This window comes from Diabrotica virgifera, chromosome 3 (assembly GCF_917563875.1).
Source record: "Diabrotica virgifera virgifera chromosome 3, PGI_DIABVI_V3a".
NCBI lineage: Eukaryota > Metazoa > Arthropoda > Insecta > Coleoptera > Chrysomelidae > Diabrotica > Diabrotica virgifera.
Window position 1 is genome coordinate 110,093,023 of NC_065445.1, and position 24,618 is coordinate 110,117,640.

Below are 24,618 nucleotides of genomic sequence, written 5' to 3' on the forward strand. Positions count from 1 at the left end.
AACTTATTAGATATTTGTCAAAGTACTTAAAAATATCTATTAAATGAGCCCCCGAACATGTTGATAGCGTTACAATTTATGCTCCAAAATTTTTTCAAAATTTATGTTTTTTTTTTCCAAAAAATGTTATTGTTTTTTTTTAATAACTCCGTTCGTGTTTACGATATCAGGTTCATCTAAAAACTGTTTGAAAGTTGATTCCAGGTGCTATTTAATCACGTTGAGCCTAATCTTTTAAACTCCTTACTTTTTTAAAAATAAAAGGTTAAATGACCCCGGTTGCATGGTTCCCACAGCAAAATTTAAGATTTAAACGTTTCTATCTCGGTTATTTTTTACCCTATAGAAATAGTATAACAAGTAAAATATTTGACACATAAAAAACTAAAATTACGTTATATATAATTTTTTACGTATATTGAGTATTTTTGGAGTTATTAGTTATTATTAAAAGAATATGATAATTATTATTATTATTATTATACAATAAATTTGAGCAGGGGTCGCGAAACCCATATGCCCATTAGACTACAATATTATTATATAGTATGCATGAAATGTTAAATTAAATAGTTACATTAAAATAGATACATATTATGCAAACTAACTAAGTAATTAAATATAACTAAAATACAAAAACATAGCACATAGGGAGCAAGTGTTTGGTACAAATTAAATGTTCAATTTTGGAACAAGTGGTCATCCAGTTTCTTTTTAAAAACATTGACAGATGGAGCATCTATAATCTCAGCCGGAAGGCTGTTCCATGTCGAGAACACTCGATTGCAAAGAAAAAATTGCCTTGTTGTTGTAAAAAAAGTTTCCTTTTTAAGCTTAAGTTTGTGGCCACGAAGACGATTGTCATTGTCTAGTATAAACATATCTCTCATATTTCCGAAGTTGTATTTTAATATTCGAAATGTAATAATTAAATCCCCTCGAAGTCGACGTTGTTCGAATGTAGTAAGATTAGCCATATTCAGTCTTTCTGTATATGTAGGTCTTGAGCGACCAAAAGACATCCTAGTGCACTTCCGTTGTACGTTTTCGAGAATATTACGATCGCGCACTAATACCGGACACCAAACAGTTCCGCAATATTCCAGAACTGGACGAATGTACAGTTTATACAGATGAACTGAGTTTATGAATGACACTTTTGCAAACGTTTTATTCAGTAGGTATAATTTACTGTTAGCGTTTTTAGAAATATGAAAAATATGTTCCGACCAACTTAGATTGTTATTAATTATAACACCTAGATCATTATGTGATTTCACTGATCTTAACACGCGCCCATTAATAGAGTAAGGAAGATACGGATTATTTTTACCCATGTGAAGAACTACACATTTGTCCACATTAAGAGGCAGCATCCAAGTAGAGCACCATTCCGATATGCAATCAAGATCATCTTGTAGTAACTGGAAATTTACGGAGGGATCAGAAAATAGTTTCGTGTCATCTGCATAGAAAGCTTTGCTGCATTTAATGTGAAATTGTAGATCACTGGAATATGCTATGAATAAAAGTGGACCCAAAACTGATCCTTGCGGTACCCCACTCAAAACCGTTCTCTCGACTGAGAAAGAGTCCCCAACTCTAACACAAAATTTTCTATCTGTTAAATACGCGTCGATCCATTTCAGTAATTGACCACGGATACCAAGGTGTTCCAATTTATGTAATAGTCTTCGCTTTGGAACTCGATCAAAAGCTTTAGCAAAATCGAGGTAAATAATGTCTACCGGGGTTTTTCTGTCTAATGCTCTTGACCATTCATTGACACACCAAAGAAGATTTGTCATTGTAGAACGTCCTTTGACAAAACCATGCTGCTGTTCTGGTATAACCAATTCGTTTTGCAGAAAATCAGAAATTGTCTCGGCAATAATAGATTCCATTATCTTAGACACTATAGGTGTTAAGCTGATAGGACGGTAGTTATTAGAATCCAATTTGTTCCCTTTTTTAAAAATCGGTGTTACAGATGCGGTTTTCCATATGGGAGGCAAAATATGTGTGGTGAATGATAAGGACATAATCACATATAGTGGGTAAGCCAAAGCATCGGAACATTTCTTTAAAAATAAAGAAGATATTAAGTCGAGACCAGGAGACGAATTATTTTTTAGATTTTGAAGATGATATTTAACTTTATCAGGAGTAATGATAATATTTTCAAGGGAAGAAGAAACTCGTGACGAAGTAATATTAGGCAACTGATGATTAGTGGGTTCGACAGAAAAAACCTTAGAGAAAGTACTGGCGAGGACTTCGGCATTCTCATAGTTACTTTGGGATATATTATCACCATTATCTTTTTCCAGTAAAGGTATAGAAACTTTTGTTGTCAACGAAGATCGAATATACTTGTACAATTTTTTACAGTTACTACTAATGGCTATACTCTCTTCGTAGGCAACACGAGCTTCATGTAGAGATTTCTTTAAATCTCTGGCAAAGTTTCGATGAATTAGTAAATCCTCTATGCGATTTGTACGTCTATATTTGTTCCACAACTTTCTTTTATACTTGATCAGATATATTAATTCACCATTAATCCAAGGTTTTATGTTATTTTTGTATATGGTTTTTTTGACGGTATTTTGGTTTTTGCAGAAATTAACAACGTGCAAGAACTTATCCCAGAATACAACTGGATCCCTTATGTCACCGAAAACATCATTCCAATCAATATCAGCCAGTTGGCGATTTGCATTTTCAAAATCAATTATCTCATATACCGTTTTATTAACATTAGGAGTACAGTACTGTAAGTTAAACTGAATATGAAACGTTATGACTGCATGATCTGAGTTACCTACTGGAGAGCTTATTAGGGGATGTGTTAATAAATGGGGATCATTAGAGAATACCAAGTCCAAAATAGATGGTAAATTATTAATTCTAAATCGAGTCGGCTCCGTTATAAATTGATGTAAGTTAGAATTTAATACAAAATCTGTAAATACATTTTTGGAAGTTGATAAGTCACTAGGTGGATCAGTTATAGGCCACGAAATGTCTCTAAAATTAAAGTCTCCAATAACAATCAGATTTTCTAGGCTGGACAGTTCATCAAGTGATGCGATAAGGGATTCATCATCTGCTAATCTAGAATCACCAGGCCGATAAATTACAATAATTTTAAAAATTATGATTTTTTTAAATTATATCTTTTTTTTTAAATATGCATTCTAAACCGGTCAAAATTATCAAAAACATTACTTATGCTAATATAAAGAAGATTTTGTAAGGATTACTATAAATTTTAATTTTTGTGGAAATGACCTATGTTTTATTTTTCACTTTTTCCTAAAAAATTCGAAACGGTTCTTTTATTTTCATTATAACTTGCTTAATTTTGACTACCTTGTTCTGAAGCTCATTTGATAGGTATTCCGAAGTACTTTGGCAAAAGTTTAGCAAGAATATTTTATACATTGCATCGTTTTCCCGTTATTTAAGCTTGAATACTTAGATTTGAGTACTCGTCGCAAAAAATACACATTCAATTGCCAATAACTTACTTTGAACTAACATTAGTTTAGTTCTTTATGCGAGGGATGTATTCAATTTTTTATTATCTTCAATTTCAGTAATAATAACTTTTTTGTAAAAGCTTATAGTTTTTGATTTATACGTGAAAAACCGATTTAAAACATTTTTACGAAAAAATAAAATCTTTGGTCTTTATTAACTCAAAAAGTGTTGATTTATTTTAATGACTTTATCTAACAAATTTTGCTTATAATTTGTCCCTCTATCGACTTATGGTATTATTTTTAATATAATAATTTTCACCCTCGAGAAGGGGTGGCATCCACCCCCAGGGTAAAAACGCAAGTTGGCATCATGTCACCTTTGTTCCTTGAGGTATCCTCTAATTACTCACTAATTTTCATGAAAATCGATGGAGGTTCAACTAAATCGGAGGTGAAAACCTTCAGTGACTGCACTATTAGCTCCAACGGAATGTTCGTGGAGAGCTCCAAATCAATGATATTTTCACGTAAACAGGAAAAAATGATCTCATCGTTCTCGGCTGTGAGCACATTCGCCTTGTAGTCATAATCCGGATCGGCAATGCTATCATCATCATCTTCGTAAACTATCTCGTCATCTGAATCAAGATTAGAGTTCATGATTTGTTCATCAGTTATTGTGGAAAGATCGTATTTTGTCCTTTTTTCCGCGTCTGTCAGCTCGTTATACCTTTTCGCACCATACTTTCTTCGTCTTTGAGATCTATTTTTTCGATGTTCTACAATAGAAAGAAAAGTATAAATAATACAAATATGTACTTTTATTCAAATACGCGAAGGACTTATTTTACCGTACAAGCCGGCCAAAAGGCGGGTATCACTCAACACTTAAAAAACAGCACTAATTTTATATTTTTCACCAAATACGCTAGTAAACTATCAAACAAATACTATAAGTACTTACAAAAAAAAATGAAATAAATTGGACAACTAGAACTATTTTATTTTACGGTTCGATACACGTGTTTCAGAGCAATAATTTCTACGTACGATTCACTTGCATGTTTCCACGTTGACCGTTACCACTGGTCGACACTATTCTTGCCGAAAAGCGGTGTAGTCGATGTGAAAAACCGCTAAACGCCGTAAAAATGAGTGGTGCATACAATATTCCAGCAACAAAAGAGCTGATATGAATATTACGTGTCTCGAAAATGTATTTTCATTCTGATGGAAAATAAAAGTCTAGTTTTATTTTGAAAGATTTTTTCCATAATATTTGCTAAATTTGAAGTAAAACTTTGAGTAACTTTGATACAGTTTGCATTTTGAGACTCTTTTGTGGCGCGTTTTACTTCAAATTTAGCAAATATTATGGAAAAATCTTTCAAAATAAAACTAGAATTTTATTTTCAATCAAAATGAAAATAAATTTTCGCGTCACGTAATATTCACGCCCTTTTGTTGCTGGAATATTGTATGCACCACTCATTTTTACGGCGTTTAGCGGTTTTTTATTCTTCTATCAGGAGTTTTTAAAAGTTTTTTATATATTAAATGTATGAAGTTGAAAGTAATGTTTCTCGATTACACGTTAAGCGTTATAAATGGTCGCTCTTGTTGCATTCTCTCCCAAATGATATAGTAGTTACGACACCAGACTTGTGATAAGACAATCCGAGTTCATATTCCAGCTATCCTAATAATTATGGCCGGCAAACAAACTGGGCTTGCCCGATCAAACTTAGCATCGTAACCACTACAACTATATAAACCATTTCGGCGATAATTGTTAAGTGGATTATACTTTTGGAGCTCGATAACTTCTGAACGGCTTAACCTATTTTGATGATTAAACATGAGTTTGAAACGTATTGACAAGTAGTATCTGATGCATCCAAGGTCAAGTATGATAACTGAAGGTATTACAGGAATTTTTGAGCTTGAAAAACCGTTTTCCCATAAGAAATAATATTTGATCATACTTCTGAAGCCTATAACATAAAAATTCGAATTTTCCCAGAAATGAGGTATACACCGTTAGACGCGTCTAGAGTCCTCCTACAAACGCTCAGTTATTGGCGCATTTCGTAGGTTGAAATTTTGGGTAATTGTCGAAAAACCAAAATTTTCAAAGTTTAATTTTTCAGTTTTTCAGCTACACTGAGCCGTGTGTAGATATGATCTTGACATCTTAGGAACCATTTGAAAGCTTAGCTCAACGCTATTGATATGTTGTATTTGCGGTTTTCCTGTCTCTCCTTGAACCTAAGATATATACACCCAAAAAATATGCCATTTTGTGTCTATCTAGCCCTATAGCTGGCTTATGGATAGTCAAAAGTCACAAACTACACCGGTTCTGAATCGGCCCTGACCCCCTCTTGAAACACAGAAAAAAAAATTCAAATCGATGTAAATAACAGTGCGGTGTAAATCCACAAACATTTTCCCATTTTTAAATAAAAATCAAATCATACTTCTGAGCTCTGTAACTTTTGAATGGTATAACCGATTTTCAAAATTAGACATGCGTTAGAAAGGTGCTATCAGTGCTATCAGAAGCCGCAAAAGTCGGACTTACATTTTTGAAATTTTTGGGAGTTTTGGAGACGAGAACGAAAAACAGACCCTAAATGGGAAGGGCCGTAAAATCCACACCCTTGGACCAAAATGGAGAGTTGGCATATGGATGGGCGAGACTTTTCCTAAACCTTAAGATGGGATTTGGCCCAATTTTCAATTCAGTCAGATTTAGAAAATCAAAAATTTCGTGTATATACAGGGTGTTAGTAAATAAGTATGAAAAATTGTAAGGGCTAATTCTACATGAAAAATTAATAAAAGTTTGCTCTATAAACATATGTCCGCAAATGCTTAGTTTCGGCGATACGGGGTGTTGAAATTTTTATTTCAAACTGCCAATTTATTTATTGCTCTAAGACCAGTTGAGCTATGAAAATGAAATTTAATGAGTTTTAGGAGGTAGTTATTACGAATTTTTTGACATACAATTAAGAATTTTGTATTCATCATTGGCGCGCCTACGGGCAATGGTCTGAATTTTTTTAAAGAAAAAAATAGTACGCCACTGAGATATTTCGAATAAAAAATTATTTTTAAATTCCACGTCTAATTTATGATAAAAAACCTTTCCTACCTTTTTTTCATATGATGCACCGTTTTTATGCAGAAAAATAAAACATCTTGGCGCATATTTTTCATTTCTTAATACATCATCAAGAACTATCCAATATAATAATACTAAACTAGAACAATAACAGAAAATATTACTAATACCATTTCAACTAGGTGCAAAGCTGCAAGAAATGTTTAAAATGATCTCCTTTACAGATAACAGAAGAATTTTATATTCATCATTGGCGCGCGTACGGGTAATGGTCTGAATTTTTTGAAGAAAAAAATAGTACGCCACTGAGATATGTCAAACTAAAAATCATTTTTGAATTCCTCGTTCAATTTACGACAAAAAATCGTTCTTTCCTTTTTTTATACGAGGCGCCGTTTTTATACAAAAAAATAGAACATCTTAACGCTTACCAAGTATTTGAGGTAGTTTCCATATGCATAGAAACTTAGTTCAAATACTTTGTAAACGCCGCATATGAAAAAAAGGCAGGAAAGATTTTTTGTCGTCAATTGAACGAGGAATTCAAAAATGATTTTTAGTTTGACCTATCTCAGTGACGTACTATTTTTTTCTTCAAAACATTCAGACCATTACCCGTACGCACGCCAATGATGAATATAAAATTCTTCTGTTACCTGTAAAGGAGATCATTTTAAACATTTCTGGCAGCTTTGCACCTAGTTGTAATGGTATTAGTAATATTTTCTGTTATTGTTCTAGTTTAGTATTATTATATTGGATAGTTCTTGATGATGTATTAAGAAATGAAAAATATGCGCCAAGATGTTTTATTTTTCTGCATAAAAACGGTGCATCATATGAAAAAAAGTCAAGAAAGGTTTTTTATCATAAATTAGACGTGGAATTTAAAAATAATTTCTAATTCGAAATATCTCAGTGGCGTACTATTTTTTTCTTTAAAATAATTCAGACCATTGCCCGTAGGCGCGCCAATGATGAATACAAAATTCTTAATTGTATGTCATAAAATTCGTAATAACTACCTCCTAAAACTCACCAAATTTCATTTTCATAGTTAAACTGGTCTTAGAGCAATAAATAAATTGGCAGTTTGAAATAAAAATTTCAACACCCCGTATCTCCGAATCTAAGCATTTGCTCACATATGTTTATAGAGCAAACTGGCATTAATTTTTCATGTAGAATTAGCCCTTAAAATTTTTCATACTTATTTACTAACACCCTGTCTAGTGTCGCATGTAGGGGTATTGTACGCCACTGGCGAGAACTGCCGTTCTCTGGTAATATTGTCTGCCTAATAAAATATTTTCGTGTATTTTTTCAGGTACCGATTTGTCAAACAACACGCAAAATCTCACTCAAAACTCGAACCATTTGAACATCTCTAATTCGAATATCATAATCGCTGCTAAAGATGAACAAGAGCCGTCCACGAGCAACATCACCAACGAAAATCTCTCAACGGTAGTAGCTAACCATTCCTGCGACTTATGTGGCAAAATGTTTCAGTTTCGATATCAGTTAATCGTGCACAGGCGTTACCACACAGAACGTAAGCCGTTTACATGTCAAGTTTGCGGTAAGGCCTTTACGAATGCACAAGAGCTAACACGTCACGGCAAGTGCCATTTAGGGGGAAGCATGTTTACTTGTGCCGTTTGTTTTCACGTTTTTGCCAATGACGCTTCCTTGGAAAGGCATATGAAGAGACACTCGACTGATAAGCCTTATGCTTGTGGGATCTGTTCTAAGACTTTCGCAAGAAAGGAACATCTGGATAACCATACAAGGTGCCATACAGGGGAGACTCCTTATAGGTAAGTGGAAAAAAATGATTTTCGTACGCTGGAAATAAGAAAAAGAATAGATATTAAAAAATGTAATAATGGTATTCAACCCTGTGATGTATCAAAAAAGGTTATATGACATATTACACGTTATAGAATAGAAAGGCAATTACACATAATAGAAAGGCAGCAAAGAACGTTCCGTTCAGTTGCCATCTTCACAGATAGTCAGGCAGCGCTTAAGGCACTCAATTCTGTAGTCAAATCTAAGCTAGTATGGGATTGTGTGAGTGCCCTAAATAAACTAGGATATCGTAGCAAGGTTACGGTGGCCTGGGTACCGGGGCACGAGGGTCATAAGGGCAATGAAAAAGCAGATGAAATGGCCAAACAAGGCTCATCAATGCCATTCGTTGGACCGGAACCCTTCTGCGGCGTTGCAAAGACAGTTACAAGAACGGCTACAAGAAAGTGGGTAGCTCACAAATCTTTGGAATGGTGGAGGAATTCACCAGGTCAAAGACAGGCGAAACAGTTCATTACAGAACATTCGCCAAAATTTACGGCAGACCTAATAAGCAAAGACAGGAAAACAGTCAAAGCCATAGTAGGTCTGCTAACAGGGCACTGTAAGCTGAATAGGCACTTAAAGCTGATGGGATTGGCAGATGATGACTTGTGCAGATTCTGTCACCTCGAAGAAGAAACAGCAGAGCACATTTTATGTCATTGTGACAATCTGGCAAATGTGCGGTTATTTGCATTAGGAGAACAAAATCCAACGGCAAATAGCTACATGGAAGGTTCAGTCTCGAAGCTATTAGACTTTTTAAAAAGGGTCAGGCTAGAGAACGTTATCTAGGACTAGAGGGCCACAATAGATCTGAAAAGGTCGCAGTGGAATAGGCCAGAAAGCCACCTCTCTAAATCTAATCTATTACACGTTATGTTAAAATAACGTTTGATCATAACAGCCTGTATAACGTGTTGCCGTATAATAGATGTGATGTATCATGTTTTTAACGTGCACGTTATAGAGCATGTTAGAATAACAGTATACAGAAATTGAATAAGTTAGAGTCGTTAGAGGAAGACAGACATAAACATGCAGCGAAATACGCATCTTGTTCATCGCACATCTGGCACCAAAACCAAAATGTTATTTGAAATTTCCCGGGGCGGTTCGTGAGGTGTTCTTTCTATTGTGCATTTTATTTAATTTTTGCTTGTCGGGTTGTTATACCGGGTGTCCACTCATATTTTCCCCCATTTTAATTGCCTATAACTTCTAAACGGCTCAAGATAGAAATATGCGGTTTTCACTGAAATGTTTTATTTTAGTAAAAGTTTTGTCTGAATGGATTGAATTTCTTATACATACATACAATTACGAAAAAAAATGGCGGATTAAAAAAAAAAACTTTATTGCCTTTTTTAATGGAACACCAAGTATATTCTTTTGTAAATTGAAAGAACGGTCATTCACCTATCCAGCGATATATAGTTTTTTAAAATCGGTTGTCAAATGACTGAGTAATTATATTTTAAAATGAGAGATGCAACGTGGATATCACATAACTAAATAACATAATGAAAAATAACTAAGCAAATTGATATTATGTTATGTGATTTCCACATTGCATCTCTCATTTTAAAAATTAATTGCTGTCATTTGACAACCGATTTTAAAAAACTGTATATCGCTGGATAGGTGAATGACCGTTCTTTCGATCTACAAGAAAATATACTGGGTGTTTCATTAAAAAAGTGAACAACGATTTTTTTTCAAAAATCCGCTATTTTTTATTTAAAAGCGATATAAAAATTCAATCCATTCAAACAAAACTTTTACTAAAATAAAACATTTAACCGCATATTTCTACCTTGAGCCGTTTAGAACTTTAGGCAGTTAAAATGGGGGAAAATATAAGTGGACACCCGGTATTATAAAATGGCTCAACAAGGATTGAAATAAACTACAAAACGAACATCCAAATGGATTTACCCAATCTCACAATTCTGTATGTTTATGTTTTCTTCATTTAGGTATATGAATAAAATGTTTTTGTTTACAAATAACACAACCTCAAAAAATAATACACTATTTATAAATAACTTTAGCAAACCGTCTAATAGCATCATCTAATTATTTTAATAACCCGACGTTTACAATCTGACCAAAATTCTGGACTAAATTGTCCATTTTTTATATTTATTATTCTTTATACCACACGTTATTTTATACCAAGAGGTTAAATAGGTCCCGTTAAATTGAACCTGCTATGTTACCAGATAACGTTTTTCAGAAAAGTTATTTGTCATACATCACATCAATTTGTAGAATTTAACATACATGCAGGATAACGTATACGTTATTTATAACGTGTTTGATACATCACAGGGCTGATTGTCAATCTATTGACATATTATATTGTTTAAGAATCTTCAGGTCTCCTTTACTTCAACCTGTGAGGTCCATCTGTAATTCTTTTTATCCTTCTTATAGGACGTCTGGTTCTTATTGCTATGCCTTTCAGCTTTTAATCAATTTTTTGCACTGTTTGTCGTAATACATTGCAATATGGGCGAAAAGATTACGATGAGGATCAATTTATAGCAAATTTTTGTGGTATCTCCTGAATTCACAGTGTTTTTAATACAATTGTGTAATAGTTGGTTAATCTGCAATTAACAGAAAATAATTCAGTGTTTTTACCCTTTTTTGTGGTAATTTACAGATCACGAAAAAACTGAACTTGTCCATTATCAGTAGGCAATTGATAAAGCTCATTAGTTAGTGTGCAGGACCGGTTTTTAAATTTTTATTTAGATAATTGAAGTGTATGGAATGCAAGAAAGATGGTACTGAAGAAGAAATGCTTTATTGTGATAGCTGTGACCGCCCAGTTCACAAAGATACTTATTGTTCTGGTCTGTGTTCATCAGAAATTCGGGTTATGGAGTTAAAGAAGAATCGTGTTCTGCAGTTTTTGTGCCAAGAATGTAAATCTGGAATGAAACTTGTTCCAAAACTATTCAAATTAATTGAAAAACTGCAGAATGAGGTTAATGATATGAAATTGCAGAATTCTAAAAACCATGAAGAGGATATTGTAAGTGAGGTATTTGAAAGACAAAAGAGAATGAACAACTTAATCATTCATAATCTAGGTGAATCTGTGGATAGAAGAAATGCTGCTTCTGATGATTTGGCTACTGTGACTTCAATTTTCAAGGATATTACTCAAGAGAATATTAAAGTTGTCAAAGCTGTTAGATTTGGTAAGAAAAACAAAAATGGTGCTCGTTCCCTAAAAATTGTACTAACAAATTCTTTTGATGTAATGAATATTTTAAAAAATAAGATTCACGTTGCCAAAGCAAAAAAAGATATTTATAAATTCTGATCTAACTCCCCAGCAACTCAACAAACTCAATAAAGTTAAAGAGGACCTCAAAAAACGCCAAGAACAAGGTGAGAAAGATTTATTTATACGAAATGTTAAAGGTATACCTGAAATTTGCAAAAATGATAATTCCACACAAAAAAACTAGACACAACGAAACATATAAGCTCACCTCCTTTATTAATTTATTATCAAAATGTTGGTGGATTAAGAACTAAACTAAAGTCTCTGGAAATTGCGATAGCTCAATGTAATTATCATATAATCATTTTGGTGGAAACTTGGTTAACTTTAGAATTAGAAATTCTAAAAATTAAAAAATTAGATTATAGCGATGCAGAATTAGGACTTATTGGTTATAATGTGTTTAGAAATGATCGCAATCCTGCTTCTACAGGAAAAACTAGGGGTGGAGGTTTGTTGATTGCTGTTAAAAATGGCATAAGTGCGCAGAAAGTGATAACCCCTGATTGTGAAGTAGAACAAATTTTTGTATCACTGAAAATTAATAATAAGTGCATAGTTATGGGTGGAGTTTATATCCCTCCTGCATCCGACCTAAATGTATACATGTTACATTGCAGTTCAGTTGAATATGTTATGGAGAAGTGTGGAAACTTGGTACTGTGTGGTGATTATAATTTACCAAATGCTTCCTGGAGTAATGACAACTTTGGATTAAATGTTGAATGTCCTGATGACTCTCCTGCTGTGTATTTGGCAAATTCTTTTGGTTATTTGAACATGTTTCAAATAAACACTTTACCTAACAGTCGTAATGTCTTTCTAGATTTAGTATTTACAAATTTAAACAATGTTGATGTAGTTATTAAACTTGATTCGCTATTTGATAATAGTATCCATCATTCGCCTATAGTTGTAGAATTAACTGGTTTCGAAAAGCATTATCAACTGAACTACGAGGAATTTTATTATGATTTTAAAAATGCAAATTATGTCGGATTAAATGATTACTTCGCAGGTATTAATTGGGACTTACTTTTATCAGATGATGTGAATTACAGCTTAGCAGTATTTTATGATTTTATGTATACAGGTTTTGACTTATTTGTTCCGATCAAAAAATTTAAAACAAGTTCTTTTCCGATTTGGTTTAATGGTAAGTTAAGGAAGTTGATCTATTTAAAAAAGAAAATACATAAGCAGTACAAATTATTTGGTAGAAGGGATGATTATTTAAGATTTTCTCAGTTAAGAAATTAATGTAAACAAGTTTCCTCTCAATGTTATAGTAACTATTTGAATAATATTGAGAATGGGATTCTATCTAATCCTCGACATTTTTGGAAGTATATCAATAATAAACGTAAAAGTTATAATCTGCCATCTAATATGTTCTACGGTGATAGTACAGGTGATAATGCTCAAGATGTAGTTAATTTATTTAGTAAGTTTTTCTCAACTACATATTCTAATTCTAAATTTAATCAGATCCCAATTTTTAACTATCAGCAGAGTGTAAATGTGAATAATTATAGTATTGAGCTCTCAGACATAATTGATAGTGTTTTAAAGATGCCTTGGAAATTATCGCTTGGACCAGATTGTTTGCCAGCTTATGTTCTCAAGCATTGCATTTTTACTCTCGTAAAACCTATCTGCTACTTATTTAATTCCTCATTGAGTACTGGCATCTTTCCTGATTTTTGGAAAACTAGTTATTTAACACCAATTTTTAAGTCTGGTAATAAAAATGATGTTGAAAATTATCGAGCGGTTTGTAACCAATCTGTATTACCCAAACTTTTTGAGTGCCTTGTAAATAACTTTTTGACATGGAATTCTAAAGATATAATTGATGTTAGACAACATGGCTTTTCTAAAGGTAAGTCTACATGCACGAACTTAATATTGTATACTAATTTCATTGCTAATTCAGTTGAACAGAAGGGTCAGGTTGACGCTATCTACACAGACTTCTCTAAAGCCTTCGATAGAGTTAACCATGATCTGCTTATTGCTAAATTAAAAGGCTATGGATTTGGAGGTAAAATAATTGAGTGGATAGGTAGGTATATATCTGGTAGAAGTCAGTATGTTAAATATGGAAATTGTTTATCTCAACAAGTATATGTAACCTCAGGAGTTCCTCAAGGGTCTCATATTGGGCCTCTCTTATTTAATATATTTGTTAATGACATATCCTCAGTGATTAAAAGTAGTAAATTTCTAATGTTTGCTGATGACCTTAAAATATTTCGAATAGTAAATAACCTAGTTGATGCCTCTTTGTTACAGAATGATATTAAAAGCTTAGCTAGTTGGTGTGAGGTAAACATGCTATACTTAAATATAAAAAAATGTTTTAAAATTACTTTTGGAAGATCAAGAGAGTTTGTAAATTATACTTATTGTATAAATAATGTACCATTAAAGGCACGTCATAATATTAAGGATTTAGGTATAAATTTTGATTCTAAATTAACTTTTAAATATCACATTAACGAAACTTCAGCTAAAGCTTTAAAAATGTTGGGATTTATTCTAAGAAACTGTAATCAGTTTTCAGTACAAACTTTAAAAATGTAATACTTTAGTTTAGTCCGATCAGTTTTGGAGTATGGTTCTCTCATTTGGTCTCGTTCATATAACAGTGACATCTACAGTATCGAGAGAGTTCAGAATAAATCTTGAGGGTATGTGCTTACAAGATTGGTTTTATTAGACAGCAATACACATATGATGATATACTGTCAATACTAAATATCTCACCACTGCTTCATAGAAGGTGTCAAGCGGATTTATGGTTCCTTTTTAAGATTATAAATGGATATGTTCAAGATCCAGAGTTACTAAGTTTAATAAGTTTTAACGTTAATATTAGAAGAACTCGTAACACTGAGATTTTCAACATTCCATTCCACACTACAAATTATGGTCAAAATGAACCCATTACAAGAATTTTACGAACTGCCAATGAGCACAGCAATAGTTTACGAGTTATTTGGAATATCTATAGCAACATTTAAGAAATCAGTTGAGAGATTTTGAGCATTATTTAATAACTTAAGCTACTACTTTTATTGAATGTTGTTTAATTTTAATTTTTGGTTTGTTTTTTTTTAACGCAACCTATTGAACCTATGCTTTGTAAAGGTTGACGTCGTATTTTTGTAAAAATGGTATATCCGTAAAATAAATAAATAAATAGATAGTACAGACATATGAAGGGATAGGAATCAGTTGTATTTTATAGTAAATAATATTATATATTCCGCAGACGTTCAGATACAATTAGCATCTCTTTGCAAAGACAATGACGTCGACTCTGCAAAGTAACAACACTTACTCAACACACACACTACACATGACACTAACTGCAAAAATTCACCGTCCCTACCATGCCAATGGGTGCGATCACCAGACCAGTGCGCTATGCCAGCGCTTTGAAACTGTTTAAGATTTTTCCGGTGAACGTCATGTCAATTTAGGCTAAACTTCAACGTGTTGACGAAGCGGTCGCCATTTTAGTCAACGTAGTAGTTGCATCGCTTCAATATTGAACATGTTTAAGAAATATATTGTAATGGCGCGCTGATTTGAAAATATTTACTTTTACAATGGTTTTAATTATAAAGTAATTGAAACTTAGGAGATACATAATTGTATACGCTGACGAAATTGTAAATCTGTGTATTGAGGAACAATATTTTCAACATAATTCATATTTCTCGTGACAATAGAGAGTTATCAAGTAACCCTAGGAGAATACGGTAACGCTATTTTACTGTATACTTTACATGTTATTTATAACGTTACCGTATTCTCATAGAGTTACTTGATAACTCTCGAATTATTATTTATTTATGGTGGGTTATTATTCATCATCATCCAATGGTTCTGCCAAGTCCACAGCCAGCAGCACTAAAAATTACTTCTTGTTCATGTCATTATCAAACAACAATAAAGGTTGTATTATATTGTTCATATTTGTGTAAGACACGTCCAAGTTATCGTTGAACGATAGCACGATATAAAAATAAACAAAAACAACGAATCTCGTTTTAGGTTAAGTTCATAATTCATAAAACATCCGAGAACACAAAACAAAACCAACTATGAAAGTGTCAAACGGAAAAAATACCATTCACCAGACTGAACGTAGTTTTAAAGCGCTAAAACACAGTTGTTCAGTTGAAACTTGAAACTGCTTATTTCTGGTGAACGCAGCCATTGGCCATTAGTTGTCGAGGCATTAGCTAAATAGAAAAAAAATTGTATATTATATTATGAAAGCATTTAGTAGGATAATTAGATTCGTGAAATTCGTAGATCGTATCTCTAGTTGATCTCTGTTTGCTCTATCCAATTAGCAAAAACCATAATTTAAAGCTAGCTGGACCTTCAATTGTCATTGGCTGCGTTCACCAGAAATAATCGGTTTAAGTTTCAACTAAACAGCTATGTTGCAGCGCTTTAAAACTACGTTTAGTCTGGTGAATGGTATTTTTCCGTTTGACACTTTTCATAGTTGGTTTTGTTTGTGTTCCCAATTCCCACCTGTTCTATGCTTAGACAAGGAAAAAAGAGTCTTTCTTTCCTTTTCTAAGGTTCTATGTATGAACCTAACCTAAAACGAGATTCCTTGTTTTTGTTGATTTATTATACTTATCGTTCAACGATAAATTGGACCTATCTTAAACAAATTTATTTCAAAAATGGATAATATACTACCTTTATTGATGTTTGATAATGAAATGAACAAGAAATAATTTTTGGTGCTTCTGGCTGTGCTGGACTTGGCAGAGCAGAACCATTTTATGACCCCATGGATGACCCACTATAAATAAATAATAGTTATCACGTAAATATGAATTATGTTGAAAATATTAGAGAGTTATCAAGTAACCCTAGGAGAATACGGTAACGCTATTTTACTGTATACTTTACATGTTATTTATAACGTTACCGTATTCTCATAGAGTTACTTGATAACTCTCGATTGTTCCTTAATACACAGATTTACAATTTCGTGAGCATATACAATTATGTATCTCCTAAGTTTCAATTACTTTATAATTAAAACTATTGTAAAATAAATATTTTCATATAATCGCGCCATTACAATATATTTCTTAAACACGTTCAATATTGAAGCGATACAAATACTACGTTCAATAAAATGGCGGCCGCTTCGTCAACACGTTGAAGTTTAGCCTAAATTGACATGACGTTCACCCGAAAAATCTTAAACAGTTTCAGAGCGCTGACGTAGCGCACTGGTCTGGTGAACGCACCCATTGTATTTTCAGAGTTAATCTAAGATGACCACTTAAATACAAATGTTTATATTCGATTCTTCTTCTTTCGGTGCCATATTAGGTCCCCTCAACGTTGGCAATTACATTGGTGAGTTGTTCACTATCTTCAGCTAATCGGAATAGATGTTAGGCACTGTGTATTCGTATCCAATCGCGAATATTCCGCTTTCATAAAAAAATGTAAAATTAGAAGTAAAATATTGTGAACAGAATAATTTTTATTGTAATGACACCAATATTTATAAAGTTGGTAACTAAAGAACATAATTAAGATAACTTATACTGTGCGAGAGAAAATATGTTTTTGAAAATATTTTTTGCATTAATTTTTTTAATTCAAAGAAGACAACATGAAATTACTAAGCATAAACTACAATTATTCATCGAGCGAGTCGATTTTTTTACTTGCAAGTGTAAGTGTAGTAGTAAATGTATCTAAAATTTAAATTACTCAATTTCAGATGCCAATATTGTACGAAAACATTTACAAGGAAGGAGCACATGGTAAATCACGTTCGGAAACATACAGGTGAAACGCCTCATAGGTGCGAATTATGTAAAAAGTCGTTTACGAGAAAAGAACACTTTATGAATCACGTAATGTGGCACACCGGCGAAACTCCTCATCATTGTACGGTTTGCGGAAAGAAATATACTAGGAAAGAACATTTAGCGAATCATATGAGAAGTCACACGAATGATACACCTTTCAGGTAAGTACATTTTATATTGTAAAGCTATTCATATTTGTAACTACAATAATACAGTCTTCCTATAATCCAATAATTAGACACTAATAAGAACTACGCATAAGAAGTACAAAATATTGTTATGACAGTTCCGTAGATTGATCCTACATAGAAAAAGTCCCTTGACGTGAAAGAAGAAGTAGTCACGTACGAGAATGTTCTGGATGTCATGGGATAACCCAGAAATGTCTGGTGACGTCCAGAACGTCAGAAATCTATATAAACATATTATATGTTTGATAAAATAAAAATTCCATTTTTATTCAGTTGCAATGCGAAGGCAAAACAATCTTATTTTTCAATTAGAATACGGAGCGCAGTCCAGCCCTCTGAATCAACGATTTTCGACTCTTGTTGGAGTCTCATAGGAGAGAACGTAGGCCTGTTACTCCATACTCCAATTGACCAACACCGAGAGTTTATCCCCCACACCGCAACCGAAGTGAAGGTATTAGGTGACTAGCGTCATCTGGCAATTGAAAGATGAAGTAGTTTTCAATCCTAATAGCAATATTAATAATATTTAAAAGTATTAAAATATTACTAAAAGATTTTTAAATTGAAAACTTATTGGTCCATTTTCTTGGTGACACCTCCAAGGCTTCTAAAATTTGCAAGCCAGATGGATGCTGAAGCGAAGAAGACAAGAGGGAATTCAAAAACTTACAATTCACGATCCCGTCTGTTCAGCTGGTAAATTCCAACAGAAAATGGACCTAGTTACTCAAAGAAGTAACGACCAATAAAAATAAAATAAAAATTCCATTTTTATTCAGTTGCAATGCGAAGGCAAAACAATCTTATTTTTCAATTAGAATACGGAGCGCAGTCCAGCCCTCTGAATCGACGATTTTCGACTCTTGTTGGAGTCTCATCTGAGAGAACGTAGGCCTGCTACTCCATACTCCAATTGACCAACACCGAGAGTTTATCCCCCACACCGCAACTTGTTGCAAGAACTTCATAGCAGCCTGTCTGGAGAACATTTTGGAGTAAAAAGAACACTGGCCAGAATTCGAGACAGATTTTATTGGATAAATTGTCGCCGAGATGTAGAAGCTTGGTGTAAGAAATGCGATTTATGTAACGGTAGAAAAGGCCCTAGAACAAGAAGTCATGGTAAAATGGCACAATATTTTTCCGGAGAGCCTTTTGAACGATTTGCAGTAGATATTCTCGGTCCACTCCCGCTGACAGAGAGAGGAAACAAGTACTTAATGGTTGCAATGAATTATTTTTCGAAATGGCCTGAAATTGCACCCTTTCCTAATCAAGAAGCGACTACAGTAGCAGAAGCATTTATAACACACGTCGTATCAAGACATGGAGTCCCTTTAGAGTTGCATTCTGATCAAGGTCGAAAGTTTGAATCAGAATTATGGCAAGAATTAATGAAAATCTTGGATATTAGGAAAACTCGAACTACGCCTCTCTATCCACAATCAGACGGAATGATCGAAAGACATAATAGAACTATTTGTCAATATCTTTCAATGTTTGTTGCTGATAATCAAAAAGATTGGGATACCCTAATTCCTCTGTTATTGTTAGCCTACAGAATTTCCGAACATGAAGCAACTGGTTATTCTCCATCGATGACGATCACCGGAAGAGAAATGAAGCTTCCTCAAGATCTTATTTTCGGAAGATTGCCTCCTTGTGAAGAAGAACCTTCATCCTTGACCTACGTTGAAAACTTAAAAGAAAGATTGGAAACAGTCTACGAATTTGCTCGTAAAAGTTTGAAGCTCCAAAGTGATAGAGCTAAGTCCAGGCTCGATATGCATGCTACTGGGACAATTTTCGAAAAAGGTGACCCAGTATGGTTATACAATCCCACACGCAAGAAAGGACTTTGTCCGAAACTGGGAAGGCCCGTACAATGTCTTGAAGAAAATAAATAATCTAGTCTACCGCATCCACTTTTCAGCTAGAAGTAAACCCAAGGTAGTTCATATCGAGAGATTAGCCCCATATCGTGGAACTGATCCACCCTGTTGGCTTCAACCAGACCCTGATAGACCAGTTATTGGAGGCGAATAACTATAAAGGAGGGAGCAGTGTTATGACAGTTCCGTAGATTGATCATACATAGAAAAAGTCCCTTGACGTGAAAGAAGAAGTCACGTACGAGAATGTTCTGGATGTCATGGAATAACCCAGAAATGTCTGGTGACGTCCAGAACGCCAGAAATCTATATAAACATATATGTTTGACATTTTACAGTTCAGTTGTAATTGAGTATTTAAAGTTTATATTGTAGTTGTCATTGAGTTTAATAATTGTAATATTGTTTGAGTTCATTAAAGTTATTTACAAGAAGTGTAACAATATAATAAATGTGGTAGATACAAATCTACTTCCTCCGAAAGTTCTTTACCTACTCTGACTTTTGCTGTTTAGTTAAAGTAGAGATGCGTTATTATTCTTAAGTCTTTAATATCAATGTGTTTATCTTTAAGCAACTGCATAAGATGGTTGTGTCGGACCATATCGAACGGCTTATTGTAATCAATAAAACGTCAATTAAATGATTGACGAACATTTAATTAAGTGAGTGAAGAAGCTATGCCATCCACATTGAGTGGACTCCCCATCGCCTTTTCTTCTTTCATCTTCAACCAAAGCTACAGCTATCGCTAGCAATTCCATGCTTGTAAAATTACTTTTTTAAACTCACTCAAAACACTCGCCAATAAAACTAATTAAAAAAAAACTGCAGAAGCCGGAAGCCACCCGTCGCACAGTGGGGCAGGAGAGCTAAAAAGTTGGCATAAAATGAAAATACTAAATGCAGTATTTTCTGTCACATTCATTTTAATTGAATAGTACACAATCCTGCGTATGATTTGGCATCATTTTTTTCCCATTAAATCCCCCTCCACCAGTTGCGACGCGTCGCAAAGGGCACATGGTCCCGTGTTAACAATGCATAGGCCGCGATAACGTGATTCGACTTACGTTTGATCCACTTATTTCAAGTGAAAAGTTAATTTACTAGTAAAATTGGCTACGGATATTTGATCTTCACGAAAGTGACAATAGTATTACAGATGTGATATAATAATTAAGTAAATATAGTCTCTTATAATATATTGTTTAAAATTACCTGTACAAAATATCAAAATATGCATTTTTCAAAAAGAACAAGTGATTTGTTAGTGTTCCCAGACTGATCCAACTTTAATTTTGTTTTATTTTGAAAGCTTGAGTATTATTCTTTAAAAAGTCATTTTAACTTTTTGCTCATATTTGCTCCTTTTTTCATAATTTTATTTTTTGTGAGGTTATGTTGACCTAATTAAATTGAGTAACACTCTATTCTAATTTTTCGTTATTTGCATAATTCAAGCATAATAATCCAAGAAAGTGTAGTAGATCCAAAACAAATTAAGATGTATTCCACTTTTTGTTGATTAGTAGTGATCCACTGATCACAAGCAAAAGAAACATAAAAAGAAAGAAATTAGAACACCTGCCAGTGGAAGCACTGCATATTAGTGCATAATATATTATGTTCAAATTTCCGAATGTGCAAGATGTTGACGTCACATCTGATGATTCTGATGATGATCTGTAGTTGTAAGTTTTTCAATATTTTACCTACAAAATTTTATGTTATTCTTATAAATATGCGGTAAATGGTTTTAAAGAACAATTTGGTTAAGCAATTTTCAAAAAATAATGTTAACACAATTGTTTTGAGATATAAATAATATTAGATAATAATAAATAAATAAGATATAAAATAAAAATGACTAAACTTCAAATATCATTTAAATCAATATCGGTAGTAACTATAGACATTCAGCTTTGAAAATTTTGAGCAAAACATTTTTTGAACAAGCCATCCTTCAAGAGAAAATATTTGTAAAGCGAGGCTCAGGAAGAAGAAGAACATCCTGGTTAAAGAACTTCAGAACCTGCTTTAACACAACATCTGTGCAGCTTTTCCGCGCTGCTGCAGATAAAATAAAGATTGCCATGATGATCGCCAACATTCGTCATGGATAGGCACATTGAGAAGAAGAATCTTTGAAAAAACATCGTTTTTTTTATGTTCACACAACTTATAATATTTGAAGAAAAAAATTGGCCATAATATATCGACAACGATTTAATGCCAACTTATGTTGTCTCTTGCCCCACTGTGCGTCGTAGCATAAATCAAAACCCCGTTTGAAGCCCGGTTGTTCCAGGGCCCGTGTCGTACACGTCCCGTCCTAACATAAATCAGCCTTTATACTGATACTGATTTTTTTCCAGGTGTGAAATTTGCGGCAAATCTTTTACAAGAAAAGAACATTTTACAAATCACATAATGTGGCATACCGGCGAAACCCCACATCGTTGCGACTTCTGTTCCAAAACATTTACTAGGAAAGAGCATCTATTGAACCACGTCAGGCAGCATACAGGAGAATCACCACATCGATGTGGATTCTGCGCTAAATCGTTTACTAGGAAAGAGCATTTAATCAATCATGTTAGACAGCATACAGGTAATGATAATGTTTTTAATTTTCAACGAAAACATTTCGTTTATAAATTCGCAAAAGTGTGTGTGTTATTGCGTTGCCGCTCCTGCAATACTCAGATCAGATTTATCGATGGATTCTCATGTAGTTTTTTCTTCTGAATCCAAATCTGAAAACGACATTTCGATATCTCTAACCGTCTTCGAGATAATCGCCCTCAAAGTCTAAAATGTGACGTTACCATCCATTTATTTTCTTCCGACACACTACACCTCAGCTGAAATCGTTGATAGTAAGTAGGCTAGTTTTTGAATCTCGATTTGTTAAGCAAAGCATAGGTTATTTACATTATTTGAGTTTGACACTTCGTGAATGTCAAACTAAATTTTAAATTAAGTATTAATAAAATATCAATGACATTTGATAGTGAATTTAATTAGGTATTACATATATAAAATAAATAAGATGTACAAAAATACAATTTGAGTATATTTTAAAAGCAATAATTTATTAACCGCTTTAAAAAGGTTTATACGAGTATACGCCCTCTCCTTTAATGATAAATGGACTGTTCCATTCGTTATGAAATGAAAATTGTTATTATAGTCGGTTCGCTAAACTCGACACAACTAGCTAGTGATTTTAGTAGGTAATTTTTTTGTCTTTTGCGAATTTTGCCAAAATTGGCAAAATTACTAATTATTTAGTACTTATTAACTATTTAGTAATTATTTTTTTTGCCAAATTGGCAAAATTTTTGACTAAAATCACTAGCCAGTTGTGTCTGAGTTTAGCGAACCGACTACATGAAATAATATTGTTTGGAATAAAAAATTATGGTCTGACATGTGCAATTACATCCTTCTAATGGAAAAAAAATTTGAAGATTTTTCTTAAATTATGGATATCAACAACATTTTCATTTATAACTCTTTTATTTTAAATTTGACGAAGAAAAGTTATTCTTCATAAAAAGCTCTTCGTGGTCGAATATTTATGATGCAACCATCATATTAAAATTTTATTAATTTTATACGAGGTATATAAAAAATATGAATTTCGATCAAGAGTAAAGTGCCTTTATAGTTCATAACATTTAAATTAGAATGATATAATTGCACATTAAAACATAATTATTATTTCTAAACAACTTTTCATAATAGCAATTTTCCATATTATGAATTTAAATACGTAAATAAACAAAGTTTTCGTTATGATAATGCTCGCATTTTCAGCTTGTTTTATATATATGGTGTCCCAAAAGTAGCGGAACGGTTGAATATTTCGCGAAATGAACATCGGATGGGAAAACTGAAAAATACGTATTCAATATTTTTTTAAAATCTATCTAATAATGGCACTAAACACGACCCCCACTCCACCTCTTGGAGGTAGGGTGGGGGTAACTTTTAAATTTTAAAAAGAAACGCCCATTTTTAGCAACTTTTATTCGGGACATTTTTTCGAATTGTGGATAGATGGCGCTATAATCGGTAAAAACTATTTATCGTGATACCATAGGTAAATTATAGAAACGATCTAATATCTCGAGAAATACACTTTAAAATGAAAAATCAAAGAACACGTGTTTAATATTTTTCAAAAACCTATCGAAAGACACTAAACACGACCTCCCCCCCCCCCCCGTCCACACACTGAAGGTGGAGGGGGGGGTAACTTTAAAATCTTAAATAGAAACCCCCATTTTTTATTGCAATTTTGGATTCCTCATAAAGAATAAGTAACATTTATTCAAAACATTTTTTAGATTTGTTGATAGATGGGGCTAATAAATCGCATTTTTCCGATTATAGCGCCATCTATCAACAATTCTAAAAAATGTTTCGAATAAATGTTACTTATTTTTTTATGACAAATCTAAATCTGCAATAAAAAATTGGGGTTCCTATTTAAGATTTTAAAGTTACCTCCACCTCCAGGGTGTGGAGTGGAGGTCGTGTTTAAGGTCGTTCGATAGGTTTTTAAAAAATATCAAAAACGTGTTTTTTGGTTTTGCATTTGAAAGTGTATTTCTCGAGATATTAGACCATTTCTGTAATTTACATATGGTATGAAGATAAATTATTTTTACCGATTATAGCGCCATCTATCCATAATTCGAAAAAATGTCTCGAATCAAAGTTGCTTAGTTTTACATAAGGAATCTAAATCTGTAATAAAAAATGGAGGTTTCTATTTAAGATTTTAAAGTTACCCCCCACCCCACCTCCAGGGGGTAGAGTGGGGGGTCGTGTTTAGTGTCATTCGATAGATTTTTCAAAAATATTGAATC

The 24,618-nt window shown here is 33.2% G+C and overlaps 1 protein-coding gene across 2 annotated transcripts in view; it reads left to right on the forward strand.

Annotated features, from left to right (window-relative positions):
- Positions 1-24,618, forward strand: part of LOC114332614 (zinc finger protein 271-like) — a 100,698-nt gene that overhangs the window by 37,918 nt on the left and 38,162 nt on the right. For both annotated transcript variants that reach the window (XM_050646823.1, XM_050646824.1), the window contains exons 6-8: positions 7,946-8,438; positions 17,559-17,810; positions 22,114-22,349. In XM_050646823.1, the coding sequence (XP_050502780.1) occupies positions 7,946-8,438; positions 17,559-17,810; positions 22,114-22,349 (981 nt within the window). The remainder of the gene's footprint in view (positions 1-7,945; positions 8,439-17,558; positions 17,811-22,113; positions 22,350-24,618) is intronic.